Consider the following 18,842-nt stretch of genomic DNA (forward strand, 5'->3'; position numbering starts at 1 on the left):
TTGCCCTGCCGTCTCTTTGGTTATGATCGGTCTGGGAAACTTTGAGTACTTATACTTTTATGGCTATGAAAATTTGGTTTATTGCTTTGAATATATATTGCCTCACATATTACTTTACTTTTCATTGATATGTTGCAGGTTTATTGAATTATTATGGTTTGACTTGTACGAATTTGGAATATATGCAAATGGCTGAGCCGCGATGGAGGAGCAGTTGATGCTGGATCGTTTTCATTTCCATTTCCATTTCACTTCACTTTCATATGTGAATTCCTAATTGCGCATGGCCAGGCAATTGGTAACCTCGCTGCTTTGACGGCAAGTTTTCAGCTGACGGTCGAACCACTGTCCGAGAGGACAGTTCTGGCGCCTAGATCTCTGCCTGTCGCACACGTAGTAGTGGCGACAATGGCGTATGTCGGCCAGATAAGTTCCATCGACTTTTCCGCGGCAGTCGTGACGGGAGATCAGCAGCTGAGCAAGAGCCACGTCCCTGGAATTGTCGTTGTTGACGGTGTGGCCGGAATGGCCGTTATTGGATGGACCGGGTGCCTCAGTTGGGGCTGGTGTTGCGGCTGGTGTTGGGGCTGGTGTTGGGGCTGGTGTTGGGCACGGAGTGGTGATTGTTGCCGTACATGGTGGCCTTGTTGTGGTACATGGAGCCCGTGTTGTTGTGCATGGTGCCCGTGTTGTGGTACATGGTTCCCGTGTTGTGGTGCATGGTGCCCGTGTTGTTGTGCATGGTGTCCGTGTTGTTGTGCATGGTGCCCGTGTTGTTGTTGTGGTACATGGTGGTCGAGTTGTTGTACATGGTGGCCGCGTTGTTGAGCATGGCGGACGTGTTGTAGTTTCTGTTTTGCAGGATTTCGGTGTTGTTGTGTCAGCGGGTGATGTGGTAGGGGTAGTGGTTGGAGTGGATGTTGTTGTAGTTGTTTTCGTTGTTGGGGTCGTTGTGTCACAGGCTGTTGTTGTTGTCGTGGTCGCTGTTGTGGATGTCGTTGACGTAGTTGTTGTTGTGGTTGTTGTTGTAGTTGTTGTTGTGGACGTTGTTGTGGACGTTGTTGTGGACGTTGTTGTGGATGTCGTCGTCGTAGTTGTTGTCGTTGTGGTTGTAGACGTTGTTTCACAGGGTGTTGTTGTTGACGTCGTCGGTTCAGTAGTGGTTGTCGTTGTTGATTCAGTCGTTGTGGTTGTTGGCTCAGTAGAAGTGGTCGTTGTTGTGGATGTCGTTGTCGCTGTTGAAGTTGTTGTCGTTGTTGATTTAGTTGTTGTGGTTGTTGGTTCAGTAGTAGTGGTCGTTGTTGTGGAGGTCGTCGTAGTAGTTGTTGTTGTAGTAGTTGTGGTTGTTGTTGTGGACGTTGTTGTCGTAGACGTTGTTGAAGTTGTTGTCGTTGTTGTGGATGTCGTCGTTGTATTTTCACATGCAGCTGTTGATGTCGTTGTCGGCTCAGTAGTTGTCGGCTCAGTAGTTGTGGTTGCTGGCTCAGTCGTCGTCGTGGTCGTCGTCGTCGTAGTTGTTGTCGTTGTAGTTGTTGTTGTAGTTGCTGTTGTGGTTGTAGACGTTGTTTCACAGGGTGTTGGTGTTGATGTTGTCGGTTCAGTGGTGGTGGTCGTTGTTGGTTCAGTAGCTGTGGTTGTTGGCTCAGTAGTCGTGGTCGTTGTTGTGGAGGTCGTCGTAGTAGTTGTTGTTGTAGTAGTTGTGGTTGTTGTTGTGGACGTTGTTGTCGTAGACGTTGTTGAAGTTGTTGTCGTTGTTGTGGATGTCGTCGTCGTAGTTTCACATGCAGCTGTTGATGTCGTTGTCGGCTCAGTAGTTGTCGGCTCAGTAGTTGTGGTTGCTGGCTCAGTCTTCGTCGTCGTTGTTGTCGTTGTAGTTGTTGTCGTTGTAGTTGTTGTCGTTGTAGTTGTTGTCGTTGTAGTTGTTGTTGTAGTTGCTGTTGTGGTTGTAGACGTTGTTTCACAGGGTGTTGGTGTTGATGTTGTCGGTTCAGTGGTGGTGGTCGTTGTTGGTTCAGTAGCTGTGGTGGTTGGCTCAGTAGTCGTGGTCGTTGTAGTGGAGGTCGTCGTAGTAGTTGTTGTTGTAGTAGTTGTGGTTGTTGTTGTGGACGTTGTTGTCGTAGACGTTGTTGAAGTTGTTGTCGTTGTTGATTCAGTAGTTGTGGTTGTTGGCTCTGTAGTCGTTGTCGTGGTTGTGGATGTCGTCGTAGTAGTTGTTGATTCTGTAGATGTGGTCGTGTCGCCGTCACAGTCAGGTGTTAATGGTGTTGTCGATATCGATTCAGTGGTGGTCTTCGTTGTGGTTTTAGGCTCGCATGGCCCCTTTGCTGTAGTGGTTGGGGTTGTTGTTGATTCGGTAGTTGTTGTTGTAGGTTCACAGGGTGTCGCTGTGGTAGTTGTGTCACAGGGTATGGTTGTTGTCGTCGTCGGTTCAGTAGCTGTGGTTGTTGGCTCAGTAGTGGTGGTCGTTGTTGTCGATGTCGTCGTCGTAGTTGTTGTCGTTGTAGTAGTTGTTGTAGTCGTTGTTGTGGTTGAAGACGTTGTTTCACAGGGAGTTGGTGTTGTTGTTGTTGTTGTTGGTTCAGTAGTTGTGGTTGTTGGCTCTGTTGTGGTGGTCGTTGTTGGGGATGTCGTTGTCGTAGTTGTTGTTGTAGTTGTTGACGTTGTAGTTGTTGTTGTTGTTGTCGTTGTTGATTCAGTACTTGTGGTTGTAGGTTCACAGGGCGACGTTGTGGTAGTTGTGTCACATGGTGTTGTTGTTGTAGTTGTAGGTTCAGTGGTTGTCGGTTCGGGTGTCGTTGTTGTAGTTGTGGTTGTTGTTGTTGTGGTGGTTGTTGTTGTAGTGGTGGTTGTTGTAGGGGTTGTTGTTGTTGTTGTTGTGGATGTCGTGGTAGTCGTTGTTGTGGTCGTTGTGGTTGTCGGTTCAGTGGGTGTTGTTGTTGTAGTTGATCGTGCACAGGGGGGTGTTTCCTTGGTTGTAGTGCAAGGCGTATCTGTTGTCGTAGTTGTAGTTTCCCGTTTACAGGGTGGCTTTTGGGTGGTTGTTGTTGTCGCACGGTCACAGGGTGGCCTCGTCGTGGTCCCACATGGCTCGGGCCTGGGCTCGTCCTTTGGAGGATGAGCACCCACCGACTCCGCGCTGACACACAACGCAATCAAACATCCAATCAGCAGCAAGTTGACTGCATGAAAGAGTAACACCGTAAAAGTCGATTATCGGAGGCTGCTTCCGGGAGCTACTCACAAACTCTCATTTTAGAACTTTTCCCGTGTTAGCTATTCCTTTACTGAAGTTTCTACTTCTCCGCTGAGAGATATTGGGGGAACTGCACTGGTACCGCCATCTGGCGGGGTCTTATATACAAGTTTCCTCGGGCCGTGATCTTATCAATGACCGGAGGCACTTGAACGGTGTCAAGTGGTACATGGCGTATGGTCCACGATCTATCGTTTTCCATCAACAAATTGAGCGAAATACTCGTCCCGAACTTAATTCATATGGGTTAGGGTTCGTGGGACATACGAGTATGCTGGTAAAAACAGCAGCGAAAGATAAATAGCATTCGAAGTGAATTGTTTTCCGCACTCCGCAGATAACGGCTGCTGACTGCTGTGTCATTCCCCGTGTGGAAAACATCTTGTCCGCACTCCAAAAATATCTCGAAACAGTCTGGGCACCGATTTTCTCCCTTCGGAACTTTATATTTTTTGCTGCATTTGAGCTTTGTCGGCCAGGCCCTGATGGTATTGATATTTAGCCTGGGTCATTTGGCATGCCCTACGCAGCCTGTGAAATAGTTGAAATTGTCTGTTAACTGATTTCGCAATCCGCCCAATATCGCACTGCTGAACCCAACCCGGCCAATGGAAGTGCAAACAAGAGATTTCGGTTTATGGCCTCGCCCGGAAGTGTTAGGCCAATGGCCAAGTGGCCAAAAACTGGACGGCCTGGAGTGGACAAGTGTCGGCCATTTGGCAGACGATAAAAATGGCAAAGCGCCTAAGGGGGCATGTCTGTGTGTGCGTGTGTGTGTGTGTGTGTGTGTGTGTGTGTGTATGTGTGATTTGTGCATGAGAATGTATGTATAATTTTGCAGCCTCCCACACGCCCTCCCTGGCACTCCTACAATCATCGGGCAGGAAAAGTAAAAAGGCAGCCGGCCGCCAGAAAAGTCCCGTGTATCTGTGGGATTGTCACGGACAGGGGGTCCTTGTTGGACAGTTGGCAAAACTTTTGTAATTAAATATGGTTGTTGCAGCCAAGATTTATGAGCGATTTTTATACCCGTTACCTAGTGTAACCAGCCCAGACATAGGCGACCAGCAACGACTGCATTAGCATCTCTTTATTACAAAAAAATCGTTAGTATGTGTTCCCGTATAGTCTTCCCCTTCACTTCATGTGTACATACAGGGTATTGCCATCATCAAGAGTGTCAGGCACAAAGGCAAATAAAGTTGCAAACGACAAAAATCTGGACAGCCCTCCAGCCCTCGTCCGCCGATCGTAAATAATTATTTATTAAAAGCGTAAACCATTCACAAGCGTCGCAAATAAACAAAACAAATTGTGGCCACGTTTCAGAATGTATGCACACATCCATTTATGGACACATTCTTGGCATCATGCGGGAGGCGTGTCTCCCGCGTTTCCGCGAGGAAAGTTGGCTAGGAATTTAAATGTGCTATGTACGAATGGAGTTTGCCAGAGGGTTCTTTAAGTAAGAGCTTTTGAAATGAGCTTTCACATAATGTTCGATACAATTTGAGTTGACTTTGTCGCGCACTCGTACGAGTGAGTATCTCTGAATGTAACTCAACTCTGTTCGGTGGTGTTAGACACGTTTGATACTCGTACTCGAGCGTTTGGTTTTGCTTAATTCGATGCGGTTCAATGGGTTCTGTTTCATTCACTTAGTCCTTACACACACCCACACCGGCATTCGCACGCATATACGACTTTGCCGTTTGCCATTTGCCATTTGCCATTTGAAATTACTCATACGCATCATGTGATGTGAATATTAAAAAGGGAGAAAACTTTATGATAAATTCACCTCTCTATCTTCTGTTCGTAATGTGGTACGAATGTACATGTGTGTGTGTACGAATATAAGTTAACAAGAGTTAACTAAATTTACCACTGGGTGGGACGAATTCTGCATTATTGTAAAATAAGCAGTTTCGTCACCCGTGGGATCGCCGTCGTCGCGATCGCCGGATGCCGGCCGCCACTGGACACCGCACACGAGGCGCAAGGTCAGCACTTTTGCTGGGCAGCGACGAGCGCCGTGGCCGGCAGCTAAGGGTCTGCAAGTTGGAAGTTTAGAGTTCTTAAGTTAGTTTTTAATTATCAGCCGAGTGGTGATGACATACAAAGTCTCGCCTTGCGGAAGTTAATCTCTCATTCCTTTGTTTAATATGATCAATAAATAACACGGTAATTCCCGTAGAACATTTAAACATTACTGGCGCCCAACACGATCAAACCACCCCCGCCCGAGAAAGTAAATTAGTGCGGAGACAACGCCCACTAAGTGAAAATCGGTAAAAAGTGAAAAAGTCATAAATCAAAAGATCAAGATCGGGTGCGGAGACAACGCCCACTCGGAAAAAAAGTAAGGGATTCAAAAATCAGTAAGCGAGGAGACAAAGCCCGCTAAGTGAACATCGCCAAAAAAGTGAAAAAAAAGGTCAAACAAAAAGACCAAAAGACATCGAGTGCGGAGACCAAACCCGCTCGAGAACAAATAAAAAAATAAAAAAAAGAAGACGTGGAGACAGTGAAGCGCGGAGACAACGCCCGCTTCACAACACGAACATAAAAAGTGCGTGCAACAATTGCACTAAAAAGCTCCACTAATTAACCCCAAACTGTTACACCAGAGCGGACGGCTTTGGGCAGCGGCGACGATAGAAGAGAGAGGAGGACAACGCAGAATAATATAAGAAATAATTTACCAAGTGGAGGAGAATAAAAGAGGAGCATGTAAGTGAAACTTTTCTTCAATTATCGCCCAAAAAGAAAAAAGTAAAAACAAAACAAAAACCAAACAGATAAAACGTTTTTATATTCAAAAATATTCGACTGTCATTGTTCTCAAACAAAAATTTTTTAATTTTTTTTTTTTTTCGCTAAGCGCAAGTAAGAAACATAACACCGCACCATAAATACATTGTTGTCGGCGGGCAACAACAACGACATCTGTGTTTGAGGGAACTTGAATTTGATTCCTTAAGAAAATAAACAGTAACAACGGCCCGGCGGAGCTTGATCTGACCCACAACAAGACACACGAAACGCTAGGAGGGGCGACCGAAAAAATTCCGTTTATGCCTATTTCTGATTTAGAGAGATTGTTCGGCGGACTCAGTTTAAACCTTGAAATAGAACCCGTGGAAAGAGTAGAAAGAATGGACCCTGATCAGATCAAAGCCATTATAGAGGCGGCGGTCAGCTCTGCGCTAGCAATACAAAAAGCTGACTTTAATCGGCGTTTGCAGGCTGTAACTGACCAGCTGCAGGCTGCAAGAGTTCAGGCTCCCGAGGCCAGGGCCTACGAGGCGGTCACATTGGATCGAACGGTCCAATGTGACGAAGCTCTGGATGCGGTAAAAACGCTGCCGGAATTCAATGGGGCCCAGGAGCAGTATGTTTCCTGGCGCCAGGCAGCAAAAGCTGCCTATAAGCTGTACGAGGGTTTTGTAGGAAGCTCGAAGCACTATCAAGCGGTCTTAATAATCAGGAACAAGATTAGAGGGCCCGCTGACTCACTCTTAGCGTCGTTCAACACAGTGTTGAACTTTGAGGCAATCATCAATCGTCTCGACTTTACATATTCGGACAAGCGTCCGATACACCTGCTGGAGCAGGAGCTTGCCACACTACGGCAGGGTGGATTATCCATTAATAACTTCTACGAGGAGGTTGAGAAGAAGCTCACCCTTCTGACGAACAAGACAATTATGTCACAAGACGCCGCACAGGCGCAATACATTAACGAAAAAATATAGGGCTGACGCACTCCGTGTCTTCGTTTCGGGCTTAAGAAGAGGCCTCACGGATACACTGTTTGCGGCACAGCCTGCGGACTTGCCGTCGGCCTTGGCATTGGCGCAGGAAATTGAGGCCAACCATGATAGGCTCGATTTTGCAACAAATTACGCAAGAGCTTTTAAAAACAAACCACAGAACCGAATAAAATATAAGCAGGGCGCACAGAATGAGCCCGATCACTATAAGAGACAATCAAAGAACCCGTTCTACACGAACAATCAGGGGAACCACCAAACGGGTGGAATCCGTAGCCAAGACAAAGTAGAGATGATGGATGTTGATCCGTCTTCCTCAAAATTCCGTCAGCCAACTGCCTTTCAAAAGCAACAGGGGCACAACCCAGGCCTACCGGCTACAGCAAACCCTAATAACGGGCACCAACAGGGTGCGTATAAAAGGCCAGCTGGATCCCAGAGATTCTCCGACCAGCGCAGGCAGAGGGTCGATCACCTCGCTCAGGTGGACGAACAACAATACGAACAGTTAGCATCGGAAGCAGTGGCGGAGATTGATGAGGACAATGGTGCAGGGTACGACAGTGATACTGTCAATTTTTTTTTTGGGGAAAATCCCTGCTCCCGTTCGTCAGACGAACAGTAGCAGGGAGAACGCTAAACCTTTTAATAGACACTGGGGCCGCTAAAAATTATATCAAACCACTAAAAGAACTCAAGGGAATTGTCCCTGTAGAAGCCCCATTTGTTGTAAAATCCCCTGCACGGCTTCAATAAAGTAGAAAAAAATGTTTTCTAACCATATTCGGCATTAAATGCCCGTTCTTCATCTTGCCGGAGCTGTCAACTTTGATGGCATCATAGGGCTCGACACGCTAACGGAAGCTGGCGTCAATATAAACCTGGGGACTAAAAATCTCCACTTTGGACAGGAATCTGAAAGGATCCTATTCCACAAATGCCCCAGCGTTAACTTTACGAAAGTGGACGACATCGAGGTCCCGCCGGCAGTTAGGGATGAATTTCTCAGAATGATGTCCAGCCGTATAAAGGCATTTGCAGATCCGACTGAAATGCTACCCTTCAACACAGCCGTAGTAGCCACGATTAGAACCGAGGATGAAGAACCAATCTACTCGAAAATGTACCCCTTCCCCTGTAGGAGCCACTGATTTCGTCAATGATGAAGTGAAGGACCTATTGCGGAACAAAATCATTAGGCCTTCCAGGTCTCCGTACAACAACCCCATATGGGTTGTTGGGAAGAAAGGCACTGACGACTCGGGCTCAAGCAAGAAGCGGCTAGTCATAGACTTCCGCAAGCTTAACTCAAAACCATACCAGACAAGTACCCGATGCCTTGTATCTCTATGATACTTTCAAATCTGGGGAAGGCAAGATACTTCACTACCCTTGACCTGAAGTCAGGGTACCACCAAATCACGTTAGCTGAACGCGATCGTGAAAAGACCTCATTTTCAGTTAACGGAGGCAAATATGAGTTCTGCCGTTTGCCATTTGGTCTCAGGAATGCATCAAGCATCTTTCAACGGGCCATCGATGACATATTACGGGAGCATATCGGTAAGATATGCTACGTGTATGTTGACGACGTCATTGTATTCTCAAGAAGTGAGACGGATCATGTCAGAGACATTGACACCGTGCTTGGCAGCCTCCACGACGCGAACATGAGGGTGTCGAAGGAAAAATCCCAGTTCTTCAAGGGACAAGTGGAGTTCCTGGGCTTTGTGGTGTCAACCGAGGGCACGAGAACAAGCCCCGATAAAGTCAAGGCTATTCAGGAGTTTAGACAACCCTCCACCCTGTTTGCCGTAAGATCATTCCTGGGTCTTGCCAGCTACTACAGGTGTTTTATAAAAGACTTCGCTCAGATAGCAAGACCTATCTCTAGCATTCTGAAGGGGGAATATGGTAAGATCAGCAAACAACGCTCGAAAGCCATTCCCATACAGTTTGATGAAGTTCAGAAACAGGCCTTTGATAAACTTAGGAACATTTTGGCGTCGGAAGACGTCATCCTCCACTACCCAGACTTCAACCAACCATTCGACCTAACCACTGATGCCTCATCCAGTGGCATCGGGGCGGTCCTGTCGCAAAAAATAATAGACCCATAACCATGATTTCTAGGACTCTGAAAGACAGAGAACTAAACTATGCGACCAATGAAAGAGAGCTTCTGGCGATAGTCTGGGCCCTAGATACGCTTCGTCACTACCTGTACGGAAAGAGTGACATCAACATCTACACAGACCATCAGCCACTGATTTTCGCGGTTTCAGATAGAAACCCCAATTCCAAGATAAAACGTTGGAAGGCGAGAATCGATGAATGCGGCGCAAGGGTATTGTACAAACCACGCAGGGACAATCACGTAGCGGATGCGCTATCACGACAAAACATTAATGCGTTAGAAAGCCAGAGTCGATCCGACGCAGCAACAATTCATAGTGAAGCCTCGCTCACTTACGTAATTGAGGCCACAGACAGACCAGTAAACTGCTTCAGGAATCAGATAATCCTGGAGGAGTCAAATACCCCTTCCAAGCAGTTTCACATCCTCTTCTCCGAAAAGACCCGTCACAAGATCGACTTTGCCTGTCGAGACACACTTCTTGCGTCCATCAAGGAAGTGGTAAAGCCTGGAGTCGTGAACGCCATTCACTGCACTCTGCCAACTTTGGCGTTTGTGCAAAACGATCTCGTAAGAGCCTTTCCGGACACAAAATTTCGATTTTGCAAGACCTTGGTGACGGACATCACCAACGACGGGGAGCGAAGAGAGATAATGACAGCTGAACACAATCGGGCGCACAGGGCAGCCCAGGAGAATGCGAAACAGGTACTGCGTGATTATTATTTTCCAAAGATGGAAAAAAATCGCAGCAGAAGTGGTGATAAACTGCAGGATATGCCAGAAAGCCAAGTATGACCGGCACCCTAGGAAGCAAGAGTTAGGGGTGACTCCAATTCCGGCAAGGGTAGGCGAGTTGATTCATATCGACATTTTTCCACTGCAGGGAAGTACTTCCTCACTGCAATTGACAAATTTTCAAAGTTTGCAATAACGCAGCAGATTGCTTCACGCACGATCACAGACGTGAAAATACCAATTTTACAGTTGATAAACACCTTCCCAGCTATTAGAACCATCTACTGTGACAATGAGGCAGCTTTCAATTCAGAGACCATTCGGTCTTTATTGAAGAACCAGTTCAACATTGATGTAGCGAATGCCCCACCGTTGCACAGCACGTCAAACGGACAGGTGGAACGCTTCCATAGCACCCTCTTAGAAATAGCCAGGTGCTTAAAACTGCAACGCCAGGTGGACGATACGGTTGAACTAGTTATTCTAGCGACCATCGAATACAATCGAACCATCCACTCTGTCACAAACAAGACACCTATGGATGTGGTCCATGCAAGTTGCGACCTTGGGGAAGAGATTATGTTGAAGTTAGCAAAAGCCCAACAAGAACAGCTAGATAGGAACAACCCGGCCAGACAAAATAGGACCTTTGATGTAGGCGAGCAGGTCCTGGTGAAAACCAACAGGAGGTTAGGGAACAAACTAACTCCCCTCTGCGCCGAACAAAAGGTAGAGGCAGACCTGGGAACCACCGTTCTTATTAAAGGGAGGGTGGTCCACAAAGACAATTTGAGGTAGATAAGGAATTAGGTCTAGGAAATCAGGATTCATAGCTCTAAGTTCAAGTCCACTAGGACAAGTTAAAAGAAAGTATAGTAAATAAGCCGTTGTGTTCAACAGACAAGACAGGTCGAGTATGACTTAATAAATGCAAACAATAGACAGATAGCCATAAATTCAAGGACTCAAGCACAGATAAATGCCCTTACCGAAACCGTTAACCAATTATTAAAAGTAAACAAGCAGGAAGAAATTAACACTGCCCATCTATATGAAACACTCTTAACCAGAAACAGAATGATGACGCTCGAATTGCAGAACTTAATGATCGCCACTACGCTGGCTAAAGTAAATATCGTAAATCCGGCTATCATCGATAGTGATGACGTAGAGGCGATTTTGAGGAAAGGTTCCACCGATATCAGTGTAGCCCAACTTTTGGACGCTGGTAATGTGAGAGCACTAGCTAATAAGGAATTAATCATCTTTGTAATCGAAATGCCTAGACCTAAGCTCATTTGTAAGAAAATAACCATCTTCCCAGTAGCACACAAAGGCGTAACGATCCATCTACCTGAGGACGTTATAGCAGAGTGCGGCAGCAAGATCATCGCTGTCTCATCATGCAAGGGGCCCCCATCATTAGCCTTCTGCAAGGAGGCACCGGCGAATAGCTGCGCCCAAGAACTGCATTTTGGCGCTGTGGCCCACTGCGAAACCAAGCCAAATAACCTGCCCCCGATCTTGGAGATAGATGAGGGTATCGTGGTAATCAACGATGCCACCGCCATTGTGACCACCGACGACGGCCCTGAGCGAAATGTTACGGGAACGTTCTTGGTAACCTTTGACCAAGTCGCTCACGTCAACGGGACAAAATACACCAACTTCAACAATGCGCCAAAGAGAGTACCTGGCGTAGCTACCTCGGCGAGGATTAATGTCACCCGCCACCAAACGCTGTTGAGCCTGCCGTATCTTCACAAGCTGAACGAGGAAAATCTGCAGCACCTGACCAAAGTCGAAACAAACCTTACGATCGGTCCAGTACTGGCCGCTGTCGTGGGCGTGGTCGGGTGCGCTGCTCTAATCGGCGTCTCCTGGTGGATGCGGCGCAGGCAGCAGAAGGGTAACACCGTCGCTATCGAGCAGATGCCGAAGAGCATGAGCTTGACCGAGGACGGTCAAGTCTTGAAGGAGGGAGTAGTTAACAAGAGTTAACTAAATTTACCACTGGGTGGGACGAATTCTGCATTATTGTAAAATAAGCAGTTTCGTCACCCGTGGGATCGCCGTCGTCGCGATCGCCGGATGCCGGCCGCCACTGGACACCGCACACGAGGCGCAAGGTCAGCACTTTTGCTGGGCAGCGACGAGCGCCGTGGCCGGCAGCTAAGGGTCTGCAAGTTGGAAGTTTAGAGTTCTTAAGTTAGTTTTTAATTATCAGCCGAGTGGTGATGACATACAAAGTCTCGCCTTGCGGAAGTTAATCTCTCATTCCTTTGTTTAATATGATCAATAAATAACACGGTAATTCCCGTAGAACATTTAAACATTACTTATATATGAGTACAATCTCAGATTATGAATGAACTTTATCTGCTTGGATTAGATGGTGAGCGATATGCACAGAATAGTTGGGGCAACAAGCTCAGATTATGAATGAATCACTTTCGCCACAAGAAGTTGAGCAAGCCGCACCGAAGCCCGATAAAGTTTGCCGCCAAATGGTGTTGAATACTTTAAGGAGTTTGCCCATATACTCCGTCTCAAGATCATTTGTGGTTGTGTGGGAGTTAAAGCTTATGTTGGCCATGGGACTGGCACTGGGACTGGGACTGGCTCTGCGATGGGCCTGAGAGTATGCTTTAGCTTTAGCAACTGTGTGGCACTTTAACGGCTGGAGAGTCTCTTTGTAAATTGTGGCCCCAAAATTGAATCAACAATGGTTGAAAACCCATTTCGAGCCACTCAGGCTCTCAGGCTCGAGCAGGAGAGCAGCAAATGCTTTACCTCAATTATGGTAACTCCTTCAGGCTCGGAGCGAAGTTTACCTTTTGTTGGGACCTGGTTTTTCTGGACTCTTTCACTTATCTTCTGGCCATCGAAATGAATTAGTCCAACAACATAAATTAAGCACTTAAACGATGTAAACTTTTTCCCTTCTGGCAAAGCTCTTTTGGGGGGTTTCGGACTCCATAAATGATGACCCCCGGAGCCGGCTTGGGGCTACAAAAGACAAACAGGGACACGGCTCAATGGGAAAGCCCTTTCCGCTTTCATGTACGCTCTCTTGCCCTACACTCAGCACACACTCAGACAGAGATGAAGAATAGGAAATTAAATTAAACACACTCACACACACTTGCCAGGCATCTGCGACGGTGTGTGTGTGTGTGTGTGTGTGTTTATGTAGGCAAGGATTGGATTTAAGGATTGTTTGTCCAAGGACATTGTATCAACAATATTCGCTAGCAGTGTGTGGCAGCGTGTCTGTGCTACGAGGCATTGTAAAACTCATTAGTGAAGTGACCGGAAATCTTATAAAATCTGCAAAAAAAAGAAGAGAGAAGAGAAAGGGGAGAACAGGAAAAGCAGAGAAGAAAAACACTACAAGCTAAAAAGCTTGGCACATCCTGGCGGCTGGATGGCTTCGTGTGATGGGTGGGGAGGGCTGGAACCTGTGACAGGCTGTAGCAGTCATGCATGTACTTCAATTTTTCAGCAGAAATGAGTGCACATTTGACAAAAAACACACACACAGACTGTCGCACCTTCGGTGTCGGGGCGAGTGGAGCCGGAGGAGCCGCAGGAGCCCCGTAGCCAGCCAAATCCCTGCAGGACATATGTCCCTGGCTCTCTCTTACATTCTTTTTTTTTTTTTATCAGCTTCTGCCGCCCATGCCGGTGCCAGTGCCAGTGCCAGGTCCGTGCCGGGGCCCCTTCACTTCAGGCACACCAATATATGAAAACTTTGCACAAATATATTTTTCGGTGTGCGTGACTGCGTATCTGCGTGTGCGTGTGTGTGTGTGTGTGTGTATGTGTGTGCTTATATCTATGGGTGTGTGCTGTCTATGGCTGCCTAATTCAAGCTCATATTTCATAGCACAGCAACAAAGTAAAATCACTGCATCGGACGCAGCCACACAATTTTTGTGCCACGACAACAAAATAAACCGACAACCGACAACCGACAAACAGAAAAGTTCGGATAAAAAGAATCAGTAAAAAAGATCTGTAAACAAGACATACCTGGACAGGGAACAAACTGTGAAAAAACTACGTGAGTCCCAGGCATTGAGGGGATGAGTGCAACCAGTGGACCAGCTCAAGACCTACTCACCCGAGGAAGTTGTACGCCTTAGGGGGATCCACATAATGAATATATTGTCTCGCCAGACGGCGAGATGACTTCAATTGGGTCGAACTCTTGCCTGTTAGCAAGGGGATGTGTCGCAAAGCCAATACATAAATAATAAATTAAATAGAAAACAAATCGAAATTAGTATTTGTGCTCGAAAATAATTTGTGACCATAGCATCAATATCAGGCGTTCCTTTTAATGCGGACTCAACACTTTGGAATTTCACAACTCAACTTTTGATGACATTGCTGGAGGCAGAACCATTGGATATCTTAAGGAATCAAATTAACCATCCGGTTAAGTTTCAAATAACGCGCTAATTAATTTGCGTTGGAAATTAAGGTCAAAGCCAGTGCAAAAGCTCTTCAAATGTAATAAAATAGAATAATTGTTTAAGAACATAATTTGCTACCGCAAGCTTATGGCAGTGTACATAAAAAAAGTGTCCTGCATCTACATATTTACACCCATTTTATGGATAATATTTGAGGGGCTTGGCAAAAATGTGTGCCCAGCTTGAAATTGATTTTTCCGTTGAGTAAATTTGTGGCAATTAATTTAAAAGGTCATCAATATTTTAGACAATTTAGAACATTTCTTTAATAATTGTTCAAACTCAATTTTAACTGAATTTTCTGGTAGCAAAGAACCCTGGACGTCCATAACATATGTAAATACAAACATTCTGATGTGCACCTTAAATCTGTAAAAATATTTACTTTACTTTTGGTACTAACATTCATTATTATTTGCAAGCAGTTCTTCCGAACTCTCCTTTAAAAATTGCAATAAAAACAGAACTGCAGAAAAACATAAAGAAATTATTGTTTTTTTTTCGTAATATGTACACACAATTTTATGTACTTATGTATGTAATATTGTGTATAAGCTCGAGCACACTTTTGTATGGAAAAAGTTTGAAGAACTTTTCCTTCTCCACCGCCGCTCATCGAAAAGGCCACTGCCCCTCACCCCCCCACATCCAGCCTTGCAAATTGTTGAATAATTGCAGTTGTTCCTGTACTTTGGATCTGGTTGTTGCCTTTGTTGCTGTTGTCGTGTGGCAGCTTTGCCATTTTCCACGTCGGCATTGCGTTGTTTTCGCATGCAAATTCCCAAAGTTTTGTACTTTTATTTTGTGTTTGCTTTTTATTTATGTACACCATTATGCACGGTACTCGCGGCGTAAAAGGGTGTACTCTATTCGTATGGATGTACATTGTACATATGTACAAACAAACATACTCTTAGGTATCGGACACAGGGTACACGAAACAGTATATAAAACAGCCTGCACTTGCAGCCCAGATATGCACAAATGCTTGTGGTCAATGCACATACTTATGGATACATTTTATTTGTTTTTTGTCTTATTACTATGGGTACAAGCGACGTATTTGATAAACGCGTGCATACACGTGCCATACCGGGCATTCATTCCCGAATGCAGCTATCCCCAAAGAGGTGACCGCACATCAGCATATCAGAATATGCGGCCCATTGCTTTTCCTTGCAGCATTTCTTTCGAATGGCATTTCCATTTTGATTGTATCATGGGCCAAGCTTCTCAGTCAAGGCGATGCAGAGGATCGAAACGCTGAAGGGTGAGCATGATCATCGAGGCACGTAGAGCAATTCTTTGATCACATAGCGTATCAGTTTTCTGCTGCATCTTCTACAATTCCCCAATCAACGCCGGACGTGTCCTTCTGTTTGGCTGCTCCGTGGTTGGGTTTCCTTGAGGCAGCTCCAGGCAGCGGGCGAGGGTTCCCTGGCATCTTTGGGATTGCTTTCCCGTCTGGCGCAGGTAATTTCTTGTCAATTTTTTATGTTTAGTTTCTTTGTATGTGTATGTCAATTTTTTATTTGGTATATCGATATGTGATACTATCGCCTGGGTTGCAAAAAATATATATATATTGGTAAAGGTATGAGCAAAGAAGTCGCAGACGCTGATCAAGAATATAATGACACCATAATTGTTTATTTAATTGAATGATTTATTGCCTTCGAACCTATCAATCTTGTTAGGTCGATCGCTGGGCGATATGTGGGCTTGCAATTTGCACAGCACTAAATATTGCCCAACATATTCTTCACCACAAATTTGCACTACGAAAGTGGAATGAGATATTTTATTTGAGATGAAGTCCGTTGAGATTTGTTGGGATACATTGGATTGCGAACTATAAAGTGTTAATTTAACCCTTTGAGTGGGAACAGAAAACTATCGACTGACCGCATATCGGTAGACACAGTGCTGTATCTATGTGCTTACAGTGTTGGAAAATGTATGCATATTAGCCACGCTGCGCGTTGTAACAACATTTGGACCAAAAGCAAAGCCTAAGTTGCAAATTAAAAACTGAAGAAGATGTCGACTGCTGTTATAAATCGCATGAAGGCCGAACTGAAACAGTTCGAACTAAATCCGATCCCGGGATTTGCCGCCAGTCCGACCAAGAACGAGGATGGAACCTTAAACTGGATGGCATGGGAAGGCGTCGTGCCGGGCATGAAGTCTACGGTGTGGGAGCTCGGGCGCTATCCCGTTTGCTTGTACTACAACAATCTGTATCCACGCTCGCTGCCGCTGGTGCGCTTCAAGTCTGTCACCTTCCATCCGAATGTTGGCTCCTTGCGCTACCTAAAAATACCCACTGGGATGCTAGAGCCGCACTTTCTGCGCGAGAATCTGGACGTGCGCATGATAATGCTCGCCATTCAGCATATTCTGGCATATCCGGACTTGGATCTGAATGCGATGCTGAACCCTGTGGCCTTCTGTATGTTCATAGCCAAGCGGCCACTGTACAATTCTTGTATCTGTCGCCAGGCCCAAATCTACGCTGAGAAACAGATCTCTCAGCCAACCCCACCGAACAACCAGAAGAACAACTGAAAATCCTTTGTACAAACGAAACTACAGGTTAAACCACAGAAAAATATGAAATGTACATATTACTAAAACCAAATTCGAGAAGCTGTTTATTTGACTCTTTGTCTCGTTGCCTTAATTGAGTGTTGCAGTGCAGAGGGAAACGCACGTGTGCGAATGTGTGTACCCGTGGACATGTGCAACTCCCCACATTGAACACTTTAGTTTGGATTTAGTTAGATTCATTTTGTTTGATTTTACTGCCTGACATTTGTGTTTATTTGTGCTCTGCATGTTTGGTGTGAAATGTATTTGGTTTTATCTTATTTCTTGACATGCAGTTGCAACAGTTAGGGGCGGCAGCAGAGGAAACAAAGTTTGGACCAAAGCGCTTGAATGAAGTGTCTGAAGTGGCTGCAAATGGTGAAATAGTTGGAACGAGCACGGACGCAACGGGGGGAGTGAGGCTTGAAGTGCAGTCCAAGTTGAACAATTAAACCATTGGACCAAAGGCAGCCACGGGACAACAGCAGAGGATTGCAATACATTCCCACAGTACATATGTACATACATACATACATACATACTATGTACATATGCACATGTGCATGTACATCCACATATCCGTAAGCCCATGGACAGGCCAAGTTTTAGTTGAGTGGAAAAACCCAAAACAAATTTGGACTCCATTGAATTTTTATCTCTTGCCTTCTTTATCCGAACTTTCTTCCTCCCCACGCTCGTTCCCTCCCAATTTGTTGTTGTATTTTGCCCAAATTGAATTGTTAAGCGTGTGGGCGTGTACGCGGGCGTATTTAAGTATCTGTTTTTCTTCCTTTTCTTTCTTCCTTTTTTTTTTTGTACTCTGCGCTTTACAGATAATATTATTCGAAAAAAGTTTTTGAGCGTGACTAAGCGCTGAAAATGTTTTCCTGAGCACTTCATTCGCCATCTCTCTCCCTGTCATTTTTGTTGGACTAGTTTGAAGCGCTGTTTAAAGTCGCTGGGTTGTGCAGCGAAATTGTATGCTTCTGATGGAATGTGTGCGTGGGTAGGGGGTTCACTTCATGTCTGATATATTTATAAGCAGTTCATAGGAAGTTTTGGCAGACCTTCAAAGCCAGATGTTCCTGCAGCTACGCACTTACACAAGGTGGCAAAAAGGCTGAACCCTTTTCTTGTCTTTGTTGGCTCGTAAATTCTGTGGAAATCATAATTGAAAAACTATAAAAAAAACAAGAGAAACTTAAGCAGCTTCCTGGCTATTTTTGATCAAGGTAACTTCAGTCCAAATCGAACTATCTGAACATATATTAATTAAATATCTATTATACTATCATTAAATTAAATTCCTTCTTTAAACGTCAGCCTCATGTGCTAATTGACTTGAATGCATTTCGAATTATAAAACTTGTTTGTATTTCACCTTGAAGTAGGGACATGCCTGGAGCTTTGGTTGCTTCACTTAAAGAATCTGAGAATCCCTGAGTTAGGCAGCAGGTTCATTTAATTAAAGTTCCTTAATGGGGGATTTGGGGCAAAGGTTAATGAAAACTACACACAAACACACACAGGTCGACCAGGAGGGCTGGTTCCATGGCCCTGCAACGGGTATTGTGATGTGCAGGAAGCCTTTGCGACACTCTTCTGCACAGATGTGCATTGCACTTGTGTTTTTATTGCATCTTTTGCATTTATGCTATACTTAATCGGTGCTCATAAATATAAATCATAAATGTGGCATAGTACACTGGATGTGGGGTAGGGTACGTAGGTCTTTGGCGTGCATTTAGTTTTTCGTTTCTTGGATAGTTGCTGAAATCGAGACAACAGCTTCATGTGATGGGGCGGGTGTGTGCACACAAATTGAGGAATGCAACAACTACACACTAACAGCAACAGCAACAAATGGA

The 18,842-nt window shown here is 45.3% G+C and overlaps 2 protein-coding genes across 4 annotated transcripts in view; one reads left to right on the forward strand and one right to left on the reverse strand.

The window, feature by feature from the left end:
* LOC117891506 overlaps positions 1-18,842 on the forward strand; it is an 84,271-nt gene that overhangs the window by 10,557 nt on the left and 54,872 nt on the right. The window lies entirely within an intron of this gene.
* On the reverse strand, positions 119-3,333 carry LOC117891520 (mucin-2-like). Of its 2 annotated transcripts, XM_034797020.1 has the most exons (6): positions 3,242-3,333; positions 1,633-3,179; positions 1,362-1,458; positions 1,066-1,229; positions 609-1,029; positions 119-572 (listed from the first exon to the last, which is right to left on the reverse strand). In XM_034797020.1, exons 1-6 carry the CDS (start codon positions 3,249-3,251, stop codon positions 274-276), a joined length of 2,538 nt encoding a protein of 845 aa, XP_034652911.1. In that variant the 5' UTR covers positions 3,252-3,333; the 3' UTR covers positions 119-273. The 2 variants fall into 2 exon arrangements, with proteins under 2 accessions (XP_034652911.1, XP_034652919.1); XM_034797028.1 differs by lacking the exon at positions 1,362-1,458 and having other exon boundaries at positions 119-1,029; positions 1,066-1,235; positions 2,118-3,179.

Source organism: Drosophila subobscura, chromosome A (assembly GCF_008121235.1).
Source record: "Drosophila subobscura isolate 14011-0131.10 chromosome A, UCBerk_Dsub_1.0, whole genome shotgun sequence".
Lineage (NCBI taxonomy): Eukaryota > Metazoa > Arthropoda > Insecta > Diptera > Drosophilidae > Drosophila > Drosophila subobscura.